Genomic DNA, 18,204 nt, shown 5'->3' with positions numbered 1-18,204 from the left:
TGGACGGATGGCCAAGCCTTGGGGCAATTGACAGCAAACCAGCCTACTCCTGGCAGAGGCTGATGGAGTTTCCTTGGAATGACTGGGAGAACCTGCCCACACCCAGCTCTGTCATCAGCCCTAGAGTAGCCTTCCTCTATCTTATTTGGAAGTTGAGGTGAGAGTCCTAACTGTACAGGCACCTGTCCCCTTTTAAAACATATAAAACCTGAAGAATGAGCAAGCTAGGGAGTGGAGTTGTGAATTTGCCTTTCCAAAGGGTTGGTTGTAGGATTGTTTGAAGTAGGAAGATCCTCAGGTGTGGTGGTGCAGTGGGAGTGACACCCAGGTTTTCTGGGTATGGGCTGACTCCTTGGAAGGGTCAGTCTACTCAAGAGCAGAGGAGTTGATGAACCCCGCCTCATTAGCTTCTTACTGCCCATCCTTAGTGAAGTGTTCATAGGCTGAGATCAGAAACACACTTTAAAGAAAAGTATCCTAGTTCTGAGACAGGGGTCAGGAGAGCAATTTCACTCCACTTGCTGTGTGGAAGCATTCATTCATTCATTCATTCATTCATTCATTCATTCATTCAGTAAACCTTCTCCAACAGTATGTAGTAAGGACCCAGCAGGAAAAAGTTGGACGCTATCTCTGCTTTCACAAAGTAAATTGCATAAGACCTCCCCCTGGGGTCAAGGAACTTGTCCAGGGAGACACTGCTGTTTGGAATCACAAGCTTGCCTGGCCTAGACCGTGGATGGCTTCTGTACCAGCGGGGATCTGTTGCTCCTGTTTCCAGAAACTCAGTTCCCAGCAGCACTGAACTCCTGGCTGTGTGCCAAACCAATATGAGAGGCCTTAGTGCTGATTTTAATTAATACTGGGTAATTACCAGGTGGAGCTTAACCATCCCAAATTCCTTGGAGGTTCCCAAGCCTACAGCTCATCACTTTCTGTCTGGACCCAGGAAGGAGAGGCAGGATTCTGCCCTATGCCCACTGGGCCTTTCGTCAACACTGTGACCCAGGACAATCACCTTTTTCTATTCCCTTCCGATCTGGTGTGGGTGAAGGGGGCAACTTGAGAAATAGCCTAGCCTCTCCAGTTCACCTATGCCCCCTCCCTAGGGGCAAAGGATAACAGTGCCTTGTAGTCTGCTCAGCACCACCAGTATGGACCCAGGGTGGAGTGTGGGAAGAGAAGAGGCGTGCAGAATCCTGGTGGGAGTGCTCAAGAGAAGGAAGAGACACAGGTGGTTTCTGCTCTGTTCCTTATTCCAGTTTCTCAGTGTACATGTTTTGCCTAGTGACTCTTTCAGGTTTATTTCTCTGCGTGTGGCTCCCAAATTACTATGTCACTGAAACTCTGACTATCTACCACACCTACCCCGTTTGACGTATCACAGACCTCCTGCCAGACTTCTGAGGGCCCTATCATCATGCCACCATTCCACCCCGGGATCAGGGTGGTCCTGACTTTTTACCAACCCTTTGCTCTTGCTGTCCTCTATGTTCAGATGGCTTTTCTCAAGATTTTCCTGTAGTCGGATCCTGTCCAGGCCTCGGAGTCAGCTTGAATGTCACCCCCTAAAGTGGGCGCTCTTGCTCTCCACGGCAGCCAGAGACACACTGAGGTTGTAATGTGTGTGCCAGGCGTGTATCTAACTCTAGGCTGTGTCCCTGGAGCCTACCAAGTGTTGGCAAACAGGAGGCTCTTAGCGAATGTTGAAACAATATGTGAAAGGTCGTCGGGACTAGGTGGGAAGCACTGACGACTCCCTTCAGCGGGTAGACCGGCGATTCTACCCCGCGATTCTACCCCGGACCGCACAAAACCGGCGGGCGGCCCAGCGGCGCACGCGCACTGGGGGCCGGCGGTCGGCGGGGGCGCGCACCGAAAACGCACACCCGGCCGAAGGGCGGCGCGGCGCAGGGAAGGCCAGAGCCGGGTCGCGCGGGAGGAGACCTCGCGGGTGCCGGGCGAGAGACCGGCGTGAGGGAGCGCGGAGGCAGTGGCCGCCGGCGGCCCGGACCCGCCTGTCCTCGCGGCCGCCGCCGGCATGAGCCACATCCAGATCCCGCCGGGGCTCACGGAGCTGCTGCAGGGCTACACGGTGGAGGTGCTGCGGCAGCAGCCGCCCGACCTCGTCGACTTCGCGGTGGACTACTTCACCCGCCTGCGCGAGGCCCGCTCGCAACCCGCCAGCCCGCCTGCCGCCCCTCCTTCCGGCTCCCAGGCTCTGGAGCTCGGCCCTGGCCTGGTCGCCGACGCGAAGGCGGACACCGAGTCGGAGGACGACGAGGACCTGGACGGTAGGCGGCGGGCTGGGCCGACGTTCGCGGTGGGGGGACGAAAGGGGCGGTGCAGGGGTCTCCAGCGGTCTTAGAGGGGCTGCGGGGGCCGACCATACTGGGCCAGGACCTTGGAGCTCTCGAGCGGAGTTTGTCGGGGTTCCCCGTGTCGGGGTTTCCCGAGCCGCGGGCGTGAGCCCCGCGTGCGCCACTTCCCAGCTGAGCTCGGGGGTCCTCCGAGCCCGGGAGCGCACCGAGTGAGTTGTCGGATTCAGCCTGGGAGAAAACGTGCGCGCCTTCGGCCCGCGTGGTGGCGCGGAGCCCACGTCGGCCTCGCCTCTGCTGGGGGACCCTTCGCCGGGTTTGGTTCCGAAGACAAGGACGCTTACAACCACCGACTCATCTTTAATAACCAGGACGGTAACTTTGTTTGGAAATCATTCATTTTGTGAAAAGTTATGGTGAAAACTTTAAGCACAGGCGAAAGTAGAGTGAGAATAGGTGAAACGAACCCTTATATATCATCATCCACATTCAGCAGTTTAAATATCTGTCAAACAGTCACAAATGTTTCATCTCTCCTTTTTTTCTTTGCTTTGCTGAAGTATTTTAAAGGAAATCCCAGTCAGGTTATTTCACCTCTGCATAACTGGACATGGATTTCTTAAAATATTCTTACTATTTCTTAAAATTTCTTAAAATATTTCTTAAAATATATGTAATATATATTTCAAATTCGCTAAAACGATTGAATCAAGTTTGGTGAGGGTAAACGGTAACTTGTTGAGCATATAGGGTGCAGGGAAAAAAAACGAGTAACAGTTTCTATATCTGATTTAAGCAAGGTTGTCAAAAAACAATCCCATTTTCCTCGGTTGCTTCAACATAGGTTTTGTCAATTAACAGTAGAATTATCCTACTTTTCAACCGTCAAAATTTAACAGAACGATGAAAACAGAGACAAAGTTAGAGACTTAGTGTTATTAGAGCATACTGGAAAAAAACACAAAGTAGTTCTGAGTCGAATCCACATTCAGGTCCGCTAGCAAGGAGTTAATCATTGGTCATTGCTGTTGGAGGTTGTAAGTTCAGTGTTGTGGACAGCTTCCCATAGTTTATTCACCGTCAACAGTAGAAATGGTTCTCAGTGTTTCTTTGACTTTTTGCACATTCAGTTATGAGATTTTCACCTTAAGCCTAGAAATCAAATTGGTATTTTCCAAATCTCTTCCACAGATTTGCTCTGTGGTCTAAGACAAGTGGTTAAACCTGTTTGATTTCAGATTCGCTCATCTTTAAAATGGGGACAGTGACAGTGATCTCCCAGGGATAAATGTGTCTCAAAAAGTTTTATTTCAGGAGTGACTCCTACATTTATTTCACTGTCATATCTATAAATCACAAATGCTTTGTGAAATTTTTGTGTACACGTATTAGTATTTTAGAAATTAGTCCTAGATGAGTAAAATGGAGTTTACAGGTTTGTGTTATATCTACATTTTTTGTCATCTTTTATATCTTTTTCAAAATTGAGTTAACTTAAATCTTTGTAACCCTGTGCTTTATTTTATTGGCATGTAAATATTTGTTGTTTATGTCTCTAACGTGGCTGTGCTACGTATAATTATAGAAATCAACACAAGGTGAACTTCTATTTACAGATAATAGACTAAAAATACATTGCACACAATGAGATATCACTTCACACCCATGAGGATGGCTATTATGAAAAAAAATTGCAAGTGTCAGTAAGAATGTAGAGAAGTGGGAGCCTTTGTTCATTGCTGGTGGGAATGTAAAAGGGTCTAGCTGCTGTAGAAAACAATTTGGTGGGTCCTCAAAAAGTTAAATATAGAATTACCGTATGATTGAGCAATTTCACAGCTATGTATATGTCCCAAAGAATTGAAAGTGGGGAGTCAAACATATAGTTACATGTCAGTGTTCACTGCAGCATTATTCATGGTAGCCAAAAGGTGGAAACAACCCATGTCCCATCAGCAGGTGAATGGATAAATAAATTGTGGTATATACATACCATGAAATGCTATTCATCCTTTAAAAGGAATAAAATTCTAATACATGCTACAACGTGGATGAACCACGAACACATTATGCTAGTGCAATATGCCAGACACCAAAAGACAAATACATGATTCCACTTACATGAGATACCCAAAATAGGTGAATTCATAGAGACAGAAAGTAGGATAGAGGTTAACTGGAGCTGGTAATGGAGTGTTATTGTTTAATGGGTGTAGAGTTTCTGTTTGGGATGATAAAAAAGTTCTGAAATTGGATAGGTGTGACGGTTGCACAACACTGTGGATGTACTTAATGCCATGAGCTGTACACTCAAATAGTTAAAATGGTAAGTTTTATGTATATTTTATCACAATTTTTTAAAAGACCAGAAAAATATACATTACATATTCAGTGATTAGGAACATTAATAAGCCCAGAATACCTAAAATAAGAACTAGGATGTGTAGAGTTGGATCTGTTTATAGCAATGGAGATTTTGTTTAGTATGGCTAACCACCAGTTCAGTTTGTAAAATTGTATGCTATTTGAAACACTCAAATAAGTTACTAGCTGTTATTGGTTTTAATAACAATGTTTCGATGTCAAACAGCACACCAAGTATGAAGTATGGTAATGAGTATTTAATTCTTGGGAAAGCCTGAAGACTTCAGACTTATTCTTAATAAGTTACTGTAACTGCATCCTCATGAGAACAATAAATTGGCATCCAGACTTGATTCACTTCTGTACTTACCATAAAACATTTATACCTGTGGATCTCCCAGCATATATATGTGTACACACACATATACATATATACATACATACATACATATATATATATATATAGTAATAGCTTTGTGGACTATAACTCACATACTATATAATTCACTCATTTAAAGTGTATAATTCAGTGGTTTTTTTATATTCACAGATATGTGCAACCATCACCACAATTTTAGAACAATCAATTTTCATCACCCCCAAAACAACCTCATATACTAGCCATCAATGCCAACACCCCCATTCCCCTCTAATGTGCTTTCTGTTTATAGATTTGCCTATTGTGGACATTTCATATAAATAGAATCATATAGTATATGGTCTTTTGCCCTTGGCTTCTTTTGCTTAGCATAATGTTTTCAAAGTTCATCAATGTTGTAGCATATATTAATAGGTTACTCCTTTTTGTTGCTGAGTACTATTCCATGTATGGATATACTGATTTTGTTTATCCAGTCATCACCTGATGGACATTTAGGTTGTTTTCACTTTCACATAATTCATGCCATTATGAATAATGTTGCTTTGAATATTCATGTGTACTGGTTTTCATGTGGATGTATGTTTTCATTTCTCTTTGGTATATATATGTAGGAGTAGAATTGTTTGACCATGTGGTAACTCTATTTTTAACCTTTTGAGGAGCTGCCAGATTGTTTTCCACAAATGGCTGCACCATTTTACATTCTAACCAGCAGTGCATTAAGAGTTCTAGGGGCGCCTAGGTGGCTCAGTTGGTTAAGCGCCTGACTCTTGATTTTAGCTCAGTTCTTGACCTCAGGGTTGTGAGTTCAAGCCCTGTGTTGGGCTTCATGCTGGTTATGGAGTCTACTTAAACAAGCAAACAAAAACAAACCAAAAACCCCCTCTTAATTCTATTCCACTGATCTGTGTATCTGTTTGTGTGCCACTGACTACACTGTCTTGATTGCTATACTGTAGATTTGTAGTAATTTTGGAATCAGCAAGTATGAGTTCTCCAGCCTTGTTCTTCCTCAAAATTGTTTTGGCTTTCGGGGTTCCTTGAATTTCCATATGAATTTTAGGATTAATTTGTCAATATCTACAAGGAGGGCAACTGGGATTTTGATAGAGATTGCATTGAATTTGTAGATTAATTTGGAGAGTATTGCCATCTTAACATTATTCGTCTGATCTATGAATATGGGATGTCTTTCCATTTGTTTAGATCTTCTTTAATTCCTAAATTAAAGAATAACAATGTTTTGTAGTTTTCAGATATAGGTTTTACACTTCTTTTGTTAAATTTATTCCTAAGTAATTCATTCCTTTTGATGCTATTATAAATGGAATTGTTTCCTAACTTTCATTTTCAGATTGCTCATTGCAAGTGTATAGAAATTAAATTTAAAATATTGATCTTGTATCTTGCAACCTTGCTGAACTTGTTTATTCTAGTAGTTTTTTAAGTGGATTCCTTAGGAATTTTCCCCAGCATTTTTTACTGCACAGTGTATACCACATAACATAGGAGTAGGCCCAGACAGCATTAGCAGAACTTTTTTGGAACTGCTTAATAATAATATTCCTGCAGTTCACATAGCTGGATCTCTCAGCAGGATTTTGACACTGTTGAACCACTCTCTCCTGAAATTCTCTCCCTCTTGGCATTTGTGTCTTCATTCCCTTGGCCCTCCATCCACCACTTGGCCTCCTCTCTGCCCTTTAAATGATGGTTCATGATCTCTAGAATTTAGTATGTTACCTTTTCAGCTTCAGTGAGCAACCGTCTTCCTGAGCTTTTTTTACTGCCTTGAACCCGGACCTTCAAAATAAAAACTATAGCTTCAAAACTTTCTCTGCTGATACACATACCTGTTTATGCTTATTTTGCCAGCTGGTCATCTCTTATTCATCTCTCAAACTCATATGCCTAAAATTGATACTGTTAGCTTATTTGTCACATTGCTGTTTCCTCTAAGTTTTTTAGCTATAAACCTAGGAATCAGTCTTTCTCTGTGTCTCTCACTCTCTTATTTTATTCTCGGGGCTCGCTCATCTTTCCTTCCCCACTGTCCCTGTCTTGGATTGGCTTTTATTGCTTCTCAGGTGTATGCAGCTGAGCATCTGTGGGCTTTCCACTCATCTCTCCTCCACCCCGTCCATTCTCTACACTATCACTTAAACCACCCTTCTCCCACCTACCCCTCCCTGTTTAAATTGTGGTAAAATATACATAATGTAAAATTCGCCATTTTAACCTTTTTTTTTAAGATTTTGTTTTTAAGTAATCTCTACCCAATGAGGGGCTCAAACTTTACAACCCTGAGATCAAGAGTTGCATGCACGCATCAGCTGAGCCAGCTAGGTGTCCCCCTTTTTAACCATTTTAAGTATAAATTCAGTGGCATTAAATACATTAAATACATTCACAATATAACCACGTTGCTTGCTTACTTTTCTTTTCTTTGAATAAGCTCTGTGCCCAACATGGTGCTTGAACTCATGACCCCAAGATCAAGAGTCAGTATGAATTTTGTGATCAGTTTTTCCATATCTGTAAGAAAGCCTGTTTTCTTAAATTTTTATCATCAGAGTGTTGATTGTGAAGGTATACAACTACAGCTGATTTTTGTGTGTTGATCTTGTACCCTGCCACCTGTGGATTCTTCAGGGTTTTCTATATATAAGATCATGTAATCTGTGAATAGTTTTATTCCTTTTCAATCTGATTGCCTTTATTTATTTATTTATTTATTTATTTATTTTTTTTTAAGATTTTTTATTTCTTTATAAGACAGAGATAGAGACAGCCAGCGAGAGAGGGAACACAAGCAGGGGGAGTGGGAGAGGAAGAAGCAGGCTCACAGCAGAGGAGCCTGACGTGGGGCTCGATCCCATAACGCCGGGATCACGCCCCGAGCCGAAGGCAGACGCTTAACCGCTCCGCCACCCAGGCGCCCCTATTTATTTATTTTTTAAAGATTTTATTTATTTATCTGACAGAGAGAGAGACAGTCAGCGAGAGAGGGAATACAAGCAGGGGGAGTGGGAGAGGAAGAAGCAGGCTCCCAGCAGAGGAGCCTGATGTGGGGCTCGATCCCAGAACGCCGGGATCACACCCTGAGCCAAAGGCAGATGCTTAACAACTGAGCCACCCAGGCGCCCCTGCCTTTATTTATTTTTCTTGCTCCTGTGGCTAGGACTTCCAGTACTATGCTGAATAGAAGTGACTAAAGTGGGCATCCTTGGGGCTCCTGGGTGGCTCAGTTGGTTAAGCATCTGCCTTTGGCTCAGGTCATGATCCTGGGGTCCTGGGATCCAGCCCCCTGTCAGGCTCCCTGCTCAGCAGGGAGTCTGCTTCTCCCTTTCCCTTTCCCTCTCCCCCTCTCCCTGCTCATGCTCTCTCTCTCTCAAATTAATAACATCTTTAAAAAGTATAAAGTGTGCATCCTTGTCTTCTTCCTCATCTGGGGGAAAAGTTTTCAGTCTTTTACCATTGAGTAAGATGTTAGTTGTGGGTTTTTTATAAATGCTCTTCACCGTGTTGAGGAAATTCCCTTTATTTTTAAAAAAATTATTTATTTGAGAAAGAGAGAGAGAGCACGAGCGGGGTGGGGAGAGGCAGAGGGAGAAGCAGACTCCCTGCTGAGCAGGGAGTCTGATCTGTGGCTTGGTCCCAGGACCCTGAGATCATGACCTGAGCTGAAAGCAGATGCCTAACTGACTGAGCCACCACCCAGGTGCCCTGAGGAAATTCCCTTTAATTCCTTGCTGTTGAGTGATTTTATCATGAAAGGGTGTTGGATTTTGTCAAATGCTTTTTGTGCATCAATTGAAATGATTATGTGGCTTTTTCCCTTCATTCTTTTAATGTGGTATATTACACGGATTGATTTTTGTATGTTGAACCACCCTTGCATTCTTGGGATAAATCCCACTCGATCATGGTATAAATTATAATCCTTTTAATGTGCTGCTGGATGTAGTTTGGTGGTATTTTGTTGTCATGATGATTTTTTTGCTGGATTTTGTAAATCAAGTGAATATATTCTATTTAATTATTCTCTTTTAGGTTGCCCCCAGTTGTTTGCTTGAATGAACTTATTTTATGTATGTAGGTTTTTTTAAAAAACAATTGATAATTTTTTTTTCCTTAAGATTTTATTTAGTTGAGAGAGAGAAAGTGAGAGAGTGAGCAAGAATGCACAAGCTGGGGGAACTGCAGAGGGAGAGGGAGAAGCCAGCTCCCCACTGAGCAGAGAGCCTGACCCAGGATGCTGGGATCTGAAGGCAGATGCTTAGCCAACTGAGCCAGCCAGGCACCCCAACAATTGATAATTTATGAAAGTAGTTAATTTAAGTATCTGCAGTGGTGACTTCAACCTGATTCCTGGCTCAGTGCTGACGGAGTAATCTGTTTAACAATCTCAGGACTGTGCAAGTTAGTGAGTTACTTATAAATCCTCATCTGAAAAAGATTGCAAGTGTTAGTACCTTCACCACAAAGAGTTTTTTTGTCTTTTTGTTGGTTTGTTTTGATGTTTTTTTTTTGGGGGGGGAAGTAGGGGCAGAGGAGGGGGGAGAGATTGAGAGAGAGAGAAAGAGAGAGAGAGGAATCTTAAGTAGGTTCTACGTCTAGTGTGGAGCCCAACATGGGGCTTGATCTCACGACTCTGAAATCATGACCTGAGCCCAAATCAAGACTTGGACGCTTAACCATCTGAGCCACCCAGGCGCCCCAAGGAGTTTTCTAAGCAGTGATTCACAGAGTCTTGTTAGGCACCTGACTGGTCCTTTCATTTTGAGATTCTTTTCCTTTGCTCCTCTCATCAAGTCAGCATACACCTTCTTCAGAGATTTTATGTTCCGGCTGGTTAGGGTTAATTCTGGTTTGGTGAATCGCTACCTCTGGTTCCAGGGGTGACTTTCTGTTGTATTTAAGAGTCATGGATGCAGTTCAGCTTCCTGACAGAATCGTTCCTCAGGGAGGGCCGCTAGCAGGGAGTCAGGAGTAGGAGCCGGCACCCCAAGCTCCACTACAGTTGTGACCACGTCGACCTCAAAGAGTGCACAAGCCTTTTTAACATTTTTGGCTTATTCTCCTAGAATATATTGCTAGGAATAGAACTATTTTGTCAAAATGTACTTTTGTTTGTTATTTAATAAGTACTATGTAATCATATGCTTTTCAGAAGAATTGTGCTGATCAGTATACACCGTCACCAACAACATATGTGAATACAAAATTTGTACATTTGAAAACACAAGGTATTAAAATTCTTTAAAAAGTAGTAATTTTTGGAAAAATTTTCTCAATGTTTTAATTTCGATTTTATTCATTTTAGGAAGGTTGAATCTTTATCTTCATCTCATGTCTGCTTACATTCCATGTAGGGTTGTATACTTGAGATACTTATTTTGATTGAGTTGATAAGAATTATTGACTCCTTGCTTTTGGAAAGCGAGGGAGAGAGGAAAGTCAGGGTTTACTCCTCACACTCCTCCTGGGGTGAACCTGGTATTTTTCTTGGAATACTAGAGGGATAATGCTGTTAATAAAGATATTAGGTAAAGGAAAGCTGTCGTTTCTCTGCTCCCAGCACTTACAACACTACCTGGAGTTAATGCAGACCACACAGGTTAAGGGCTCAGTCCCACAAGATAGGACGCTACTTCGGTCCCAGCCTCCTATGCTTCTAACTGACCATCTGTAAATTGGGGGTTTCCATAACCCCCTCCTGGAGTTTGATAATTTGCTAGAATGGCTCACACAACCTAGGAAAGTACTTTACTTACTGTTCCGATTTAATATGAAGGATACAACTCAGGAACAACCAAATGGAAGAGATGCATAGGGCAAGGTATGTGGGAAGGGGCACAGAGCTTCCATGCCCTCTCTGAGTGTACCACCCTCCCAGCACCTCAGTGTGTTCAACCTGGAAGCTCTGAACCCTTTTATTTAGGGTTTTCTGCAGTTCTATTATGTAGGCACAGTTGATTAAATCATTGGTAATTGGTGATGAGCTCAATTCCCAGCCCTTCTCCCCTCCCTGGAGGTCAAGGGGCTGAAAGTTCCAATCACCTGGTTGGTTCCTCTGGTAACCAGCTTCCATCCTCCTTATTAGCTTAAGCTTGGGTATGGTTGAAAGGGGCTTCTTAGGAATAACAAGATACTCCTCTCAGTCACTTAGGAAATTCTAAGGGTTTTAGGAGCTCTGTGCCAGGAACCAGTGCCAGAGACCAAAGATATATTTCTTATTATATCACAATATCATACTCAGAATTGTTAAGATTAATCTTTCTTCCTCCCCTCCCTTTCTTCCTCCACTTCCTTCCCATCTTCTCCCCCCCCCCGACTTTTTTTTCTTAAATTAAGGGGAAGACAGAGTTGGACCTGTTGCATGAATTTGATAGGTTTGCAGGGTGGCCAGGTAGAAATAGCCATGGTAACGACAGCCTGGAACTGGGAGGCAGGTCAAGACTGAAAGAGAGTTGTGGGGAGCCATCAGTGTGGTATGGAAGTGGATGAGGCTGTCCATGTTGAAGAAAATAAGACTGTGACATGATCCTGGGGACCTCTGATATTCTGGGTTTAAAAAGTATGGGTAAATGCCAAGACTTAAGATTAGGATGGGGATGAGAGTAGTTTCTGATTCTTTTCCCCCCTCACTCTTACATTCATCCTTTTCAAGTTCTATGAAATACTGCCTCCAATTATTTACCTCTGCTATACTAGCTTTGATTCTATATGTTTGATAAATCTTATGTTTTGCTTTCTTTCTCTCTTTTTGTAATTGAGATATAACATATAAAATTTACCTTTTTAAAGAATACAATTCAGTGGTTTTTTGTACATTCACAAAGTTGTGCAACCATCACTGCTGTAAAATTCCAGAACATTTTCTTTTTTTCTGTTTTGGTGCAAAATGGTGATTTTATTTAAGTATGGGGACAGGACCCATGAGCAGAAAGAGCTGCTGCCAGAACATTTTCAGTACCCCAAAAAGAACCCCTGTACCCATTATTGTCACTCCTCATCCCTCTTTCTCACCCTGACAACCAGCAATCTATTTTCTGTCTGTATGGATTTTCGTATTTGGGACACTTCATGTACATAGAATTATATGTGTTCTTTTGCTCCTGGCTTCTTTTACTTAGCATGATGTTTTCAAGGTTTATCCATATTATAACATCTATCAGCACTTCATTCCCTTTTATGGCCAAATGCTATTCCATTACATGAATATTGCATTCATTTTATCCATTCATCAAATTACCTATTTTGAGTTGTTTCTACTTTTTTTTTTTTTTTAAAGATTTTATTCATTTATGTGACAGAGAGACAGCCAGCGAGAGAGGGAACACAGCAGGGGAGAGGGAGAGGAAGAAGCAGGCTCCCAGCCGAGGAGCCCGATGTGGGACTCGATCCCGGAACCCCGGGATCACGCCCTGAGCCGAAGGCAGTCGCTTTAACGACTGCGCTACCCAGGCGCCCCGACAAGTTGTTTCTACTTTTTGACTGTGGNACAGCAGGGGAGAGGGAGAGGAAGAAGCAGGCTCCCAGCCGAGGAGCCCGATGTGGGACTCGATCCCGCAACCCCGGGATCATGCCCTGAGCGGAAGGCAGTCGCTTTAACGACTGCGCTACCCAGGCGCCCCGACAAGTTGTTTCTACTTTTTGACTGTGATGAATAATGCTACTGTGAACATTTGTGTTAAAAATTTTGTGTGAACATACTTTTCTCCCCAGTTTTTTTGAGATACTTTTGACATATAACATTGTATGACTTTAAGATATACAATGTAATGATTTGATACATGATGTATTGTGAAATGATTACCACAGTAAGTTTGGTTAACATCCATCAATCACCTCATAGTTAACTTTTTTTTCTTGTGATGAGAACTTTAAAGATTTACTCTTTAGCAACTTTCAAATATATAATTACAGTATTGTTACCTATAGTCCCCATGATGTACATTACATACCCAAATTACATCACATAAAATTTTGTGTGAACACAAGTTTTGAAATGCTTTGAGTGTATATGTAGGAGCAAACTTGCTGGGTTATATGACAACTCTATGTTTAACTTTTTGAGGAACTGCCAAACTTTTACAAAGTGGCTGCACAATTTGACATTCCCATTAGGAATGTGTGAGGGTTCCAGTTTATCCACATCCTCACTAACATTTGTCTTTTGTTGTTGTTGTTGTCATTGTCTTTTTTAAAAAAAATTTTATTGAATGAAATTCACATATCATTAAACTCATCGTTTTATTTTATTTAAAAAATATTTAAATAATGTCTACACCCAACATGGGGCTCAAACTCACAACCCCGAGATCAAGAATCACCCTCTCTTCTGACTGAGCCAGCCAGGCATCTCTAAAAGTCATCATTTTCAAGTGAACAATTAAGCGGTGGAGTGCCTGCGTGGCTTAGTTGATTAAGCATTTGCCTTCAGGTCGTGATCTTGGGGTCCTGGGATAGATCCTTCCTCAGGCTTCTTGCTCGGTGGGGAGTCTGCTTCTCCCTCACCCTCTCCCTCTGTTCCTCTCCCCCCCACTCATGCTCTCTCTCTCTCAAGTAAGTAAATAAATAATAAAGTGAACAATTAGTGGCATTTAATACACTGACAATATTTTATAATAAGCACCTCTGTCTAGTTCTGAAACATTTCCATCACTCCCAAGTAAAACCCTTCACCCATTAAGCTTCTTCTCCCTGTTCCCTCCCCTGCTTCCTCCCACCCCTGACAACCACCAGTCTGCACTCTGTCTCCATGGATTTGCTTATTTTGGACATTTCATATAAGTGGAGTCATAGTATGTGATCTTTTGTGTCTGCCCCTTACTCTCAGCTTTATGTTTTCAAGGTTCATCTGTATTGTAGCATGTATCAATACTTCATTCTTTTTTTTTATTGCTGAATAGTATTCTGTCATATATACATGTATGTATATATACATGCATGTATTCTGTCATATATACATGTATGTATATATATATGTATATATACATGTATGTGATTTGTGATTTGTTTTTCCATTAATCAGTTGGTGGGCATTGGGCATTTTCCACCTTTTGGCTATTGTGACTAGTGCTGCTGTTGCATACCCGTGCATTTACTTGTTTGAATACCTGTTTTCAGTTCTTTTGGTATACACCCATAAGTAGAATTGTGGGGTCATGGCAATTCTGAGCTTAGCTTTTTGAGAGGGGCCAAACTTTTTTCCACAGTGGCTTAGCTATTTTACCTTCTTGCCGGTATACTTGGATTTCATTTTCTCCATGTCATTGCCCAAAGTTGTCTTTTTGATTATTGCCATCCTAGTGGGTGTGAAGTGTATCTTATTATGGTTTTCATTTGCATTTCCCTAATGACTAATAATGTTTCTTGTGTTTGTCCATTTGTATATCTTTTCTTTGGGGGAAATGTCTGTTTAGGTCCTTTGTCCATTTTAAAAACTGGGTTGTCTTTGTTGTTGAGATGTAAGAGATTTTTACATATTTCAGATACTGACTGGTTCCTTACCCAGTGTGTGATTTGCAAATGTTTTTTTCCTATTTTTTGAGTTGTCCTTTTACATTCTTGGAAAATACAAGTTCTGATAAAGTTCAGTTTGTCTATTTTTTTTTTCTTTTGTTGCTGTGCTTTGAGTGTCATACCCAGTATGCTTTTTCTGGGTCCCGACCCTAGCTCTCCTCTTGTGCTTGGACAACCACGGTAGTTTCTTATCTCAGACATCTTACTTCTCTGGTCCATTTTCCACCTAGTAGCCAGAGAGATTTTTTACTTTTATTTTTTTAAGATTTTATTAATTTATTTGACAGAGAGGGAGATAGCACAAGCAGGGGGAGTGGCAGGCTGAGGGAGTGGGAGAAGCAGGCTCCCCGCTAAGCAGGGAGCCCAATGCAGGACTCCATCCCAGGACTCTGGGATCATGACCTGAGCTGAAGGCAGATGGCTTAACCGACTGAGCCACCCATGCGCCCCTGAGAGATTTTTAAAAATGGAGATGAGATCACATCATTCTTCAGTTTAAATCCCCTCATTGCAAGTGGAATGAAATCCACGTTTCATCTGTGGTCTACACAATCCTGTAGGATTTGGTCCCTGTCTTTTTCTCTACTTCTCTCTCTAGCCCTACCCCTCCTTGGTTGCTAAGCTTGTTTCTACACTAGCCTCGCTCTCTCTCCTCAAGTACTTTGTGATTGTGGCTGGCCCTTCCTGTATCTTTCTCCTCTGGCTTTGACCAGCTGGCTCTTCTTTTAGGACCCAGCTTCAGATAGGCTTTTGCAGGTGCCCTGCTTAGAGTGGGTCTCTCTGTTGAGGTTTAATGGCACCCCAGGTGGTTACAGTAGAGCTCTGTAAGATCTGGAATTCTCATTTGGTTTTTGTTGTTTCTCCTTCAGTAGGATCGAAGCCCCTTGAGAATGGGAAGCTTTCTGTCTTATTCTTTGTCTCCAGTGCTTAGCTTACACCTGGCCCATAGTGGATACTTAAAAAGCCCTTGTTGAGTAAATGAGTGAGTGTATGATGACGAGCTGATTTTGGAGACTGATATCATAGAGCGTGAGAGCCCAGAGATGGGAGCTACAGAAGGGACTGGTCAGTCAGTGGTGTTGGAAGAAATGGAGAGGTCAGCAGTGATAAGGCCAGTGTTCAAGTGGTTGCACTCAGCTGTAATTCTCAGGATGTTGTGTGCTGGTCTCAGCCTGGTCTTAACAAGTATTGTGGTTAGACTGGCTCTTGTGCTTTTTATTATGATTGCAAGACACCCTTCAGCAATAACCATCAGGAAACTTTGAAAGAATAAAGGTTTAAGAAAAAAAAAAGAATAAAGGTTTATTATTTACAGGACCTGGAAATTACACAGCACACGTGGAACTACACAGCAAGAACATTGTGTGGGGTGGGGGCAGAGTGCGCGAGCACAAGCCTGGGAACAAGAGCGCAGGAGCACACACAGGCCTGGGGTTCTCCTTTTATTGGAGTTGAAGGTGGGACCTAGGGTTTGAAGGTGGGGCCTAGGGTTTAGGGGCTCTCTCTTTATTGATGAATTTAAAACATAAGAGGGGAAATTTAAAGCATGGGAAGAGAAAAGAAAAAGTGGGCCAAAGGACCGTTTAGCAAAATCAACCAAGATCTCTAAAACAAAGGAGCCTCAGTGAGGGGAGGCAGCTTGGGCTCTTTATCTAATCAAGTGGCTAGCAATGTGTTTATTCAAGATAGTCCTCTTGAAGTAGATGCCTCTTTGAAGTGAATGCCTCTTTTAATCAGTGTTTAAGTCAGTCACTTGCATTTCAAAAAAAACCTTCAAAACTGCTTACACTGTACTTAGCACTGTATAGAGCTCCAGTGGGGTTGTGGTGGAAGAGGTCAGGTGGCATTCGGGCAGGGCCTGTGTGTGTGTGTGTGTGTGTGGTGTGTGTGAGGGAGGGTGGCTGCAGATGGTGCAGGTGAGGAATGGGGACTACATTTTGAAGAAGAAAGGACCCAGTGAAAGCTTGAAGGAGAGGTGGCAGTGAGGGAGGTTTTTGTTTTTGTTAAGATACGGTCACCCCTAGCACGTTCCTGTGCGGAGGAAGAGGAGCCAGAGGAGAGGTAGCCACTGATGCAGCAAGGCCCTCAGGCTGGCTCGGTGAGAACAGGGAGAAAGTGGGGACACCTCATATTCAGAGACTGGAAGGGAGTGTTATTTACCTTCCCTGTTATTTAATTTAAAGAGTAATTTAAGGTATTACTTCAAGGCCTTGTCTTTTACAAGTTGAATCTCAGAGGTGAATGTTTAAGCTAAGGGAAAATTATCTCTTTGAAACAGGTTATTGATTTTTCTAGCTTATCTGTCTGTTGGCTATTTTGAATGCCGTAGATCCATGAGAAAGAAACAAATGCATTTTAAAAAAAAAGAAACAAATGCATGTTAAAGATTTTTATAATGCAGACCTTTTTTGGGGAAGGATCCTTTTTTTTTTAATCAACTTTTTGGGGTGCCTGGGTGGCTCAGTTGGTTGGGTGTCTACCTTCAGCTCAGGTCATGATCTTGGGGTCCTGGAATCAAGTCCCACATTGGGCTTCCTGCTCAATGGGGAGTCTGTGTCTCCCTTTCCTTCTCCCTCTCTCCGTCTCCCCCACTTGTGTGCTCTCTCTCTCTTTCAAATAAATAAATAAAATCTTTTAAAAAAAATACCAACTTCGGGCGCCTCATGGCTCAGTCGTTTAAGCATCTTCCTTTGGCTCAGGTCATGATCCCAGGGTCCTGGGGTCAAGTCCTGCATCGGGTTCCCTGCTCAGTGGGGAGCCTGCTTCTCCCTCTTCTCCCCACTTGTGTTCTCTCTCGCTATCTCTGTCTCTTTCTCTCAAATAAATAAAAATCTTAAAATTAATGCCAACTTCTTTTTACAAAATCTTTTATCTAGAAATTAATGAAAAGGCAACTTATTGGAACTTCTTTCAAGTCTCAAAACTTCACTATCTGATGAAAAATGAGCTATTTCTGGATGACTTTATTTGTTGGAATTTTCCATTTGTTGCTGTTAGAAACTTCTTACTCTGTTAAAAAAAAATGAAAGAAAATAAAAGGTCACTATTATGAAAATATTTAGGAAGCAATTATGGTAACGAGGGAATCACTAACTTTTACATTTCTAGAAATAGCCAGGGGGCGCCTGGGTGGTGTAGCGGGTTAAGTATCCAACTCTTGGTTTTGGCTGGGGTCGTGATCTCCGAGTCTCAGGGTCGTGAGAGTCTCAGGGTCGTGAGATCGAGCCCACTTTGGCTCCATGCTTAGTGTGAGTCTGCTTGAGATTCTCTCTCCCTCTGCCCCTCCCGCTTGTGCTCTCTCTTTCTCTAAAATAATAAAAAAAAAAAAAATAGAAAAAGACATAGCCAAATACTCAAAATTAACAATTAAATGATTGAATAGTTCTTGGATTAGTTTTTTTAGTGGAGATGCTTAATTGAGAGTGCTGAAGATTGCCTGCTTTTTTCCCAGCTTTCTGATTCTTACTATTCAAATTTAGATAAAGAATGATGTCCCTCAGTGATCTGCTGACACACTGATTTTATTACAGAAAAGAGCAAGACAGTCTCCAACTAGAAAAGTGAGGTACACAGTACTGTGACTCCCACACTGCTCCTCCTCTGCCTAGT

At 42.3% G+C, this 18,204-nt stretch overlaps 1 protein-coding gene across 1 annotated transcript in view; it reads left to right on the top strand.

Annotated features, from left to right (window-relative positions):
* The first annotated feature begins 1,870 nt into the window (after positions 1-1,870).
* Positions 1,871-18,204, top strand: part of PRKAR2A (protein kinase cAMP-dependent type II regulatory subunit alpha) — a 96,664-nt gene continuing 80,330 nt past the window's right edge. Inside the window, exon 1 of the mRNA XM_011233354.3 lies at positions 1,871-2,294. Within this exon, the coding sequence (XP_011231656.2) occupies positions 2,042-2,294 (253 nt within the window). The 5' untranslated portion in view covers positions 1,871-2,041. The remainder of the gene's footprint in view (positions 2,295-18,204) is intronic.

Source organism: Ailuropoda melanoleuca, chromosome 4 (assembly GCF_002007445.2).
Source record: "Ailuropoda melanoleuca isolate Jingjing chromosome 4, ASM200744v2, whole genome shotgun sequence".
NCBI classification, from domain to species: Eukaryota; Metazoa; Chordata; class Mammalia; order Carnivora; family Ursidae; genus Ailuropoda; species Ailuropoda melanoleuca.
Note: the sequence above shows the minus strand (reverse complement) of the source record. Positions and strands in the feature narration are given on the sequence as shown.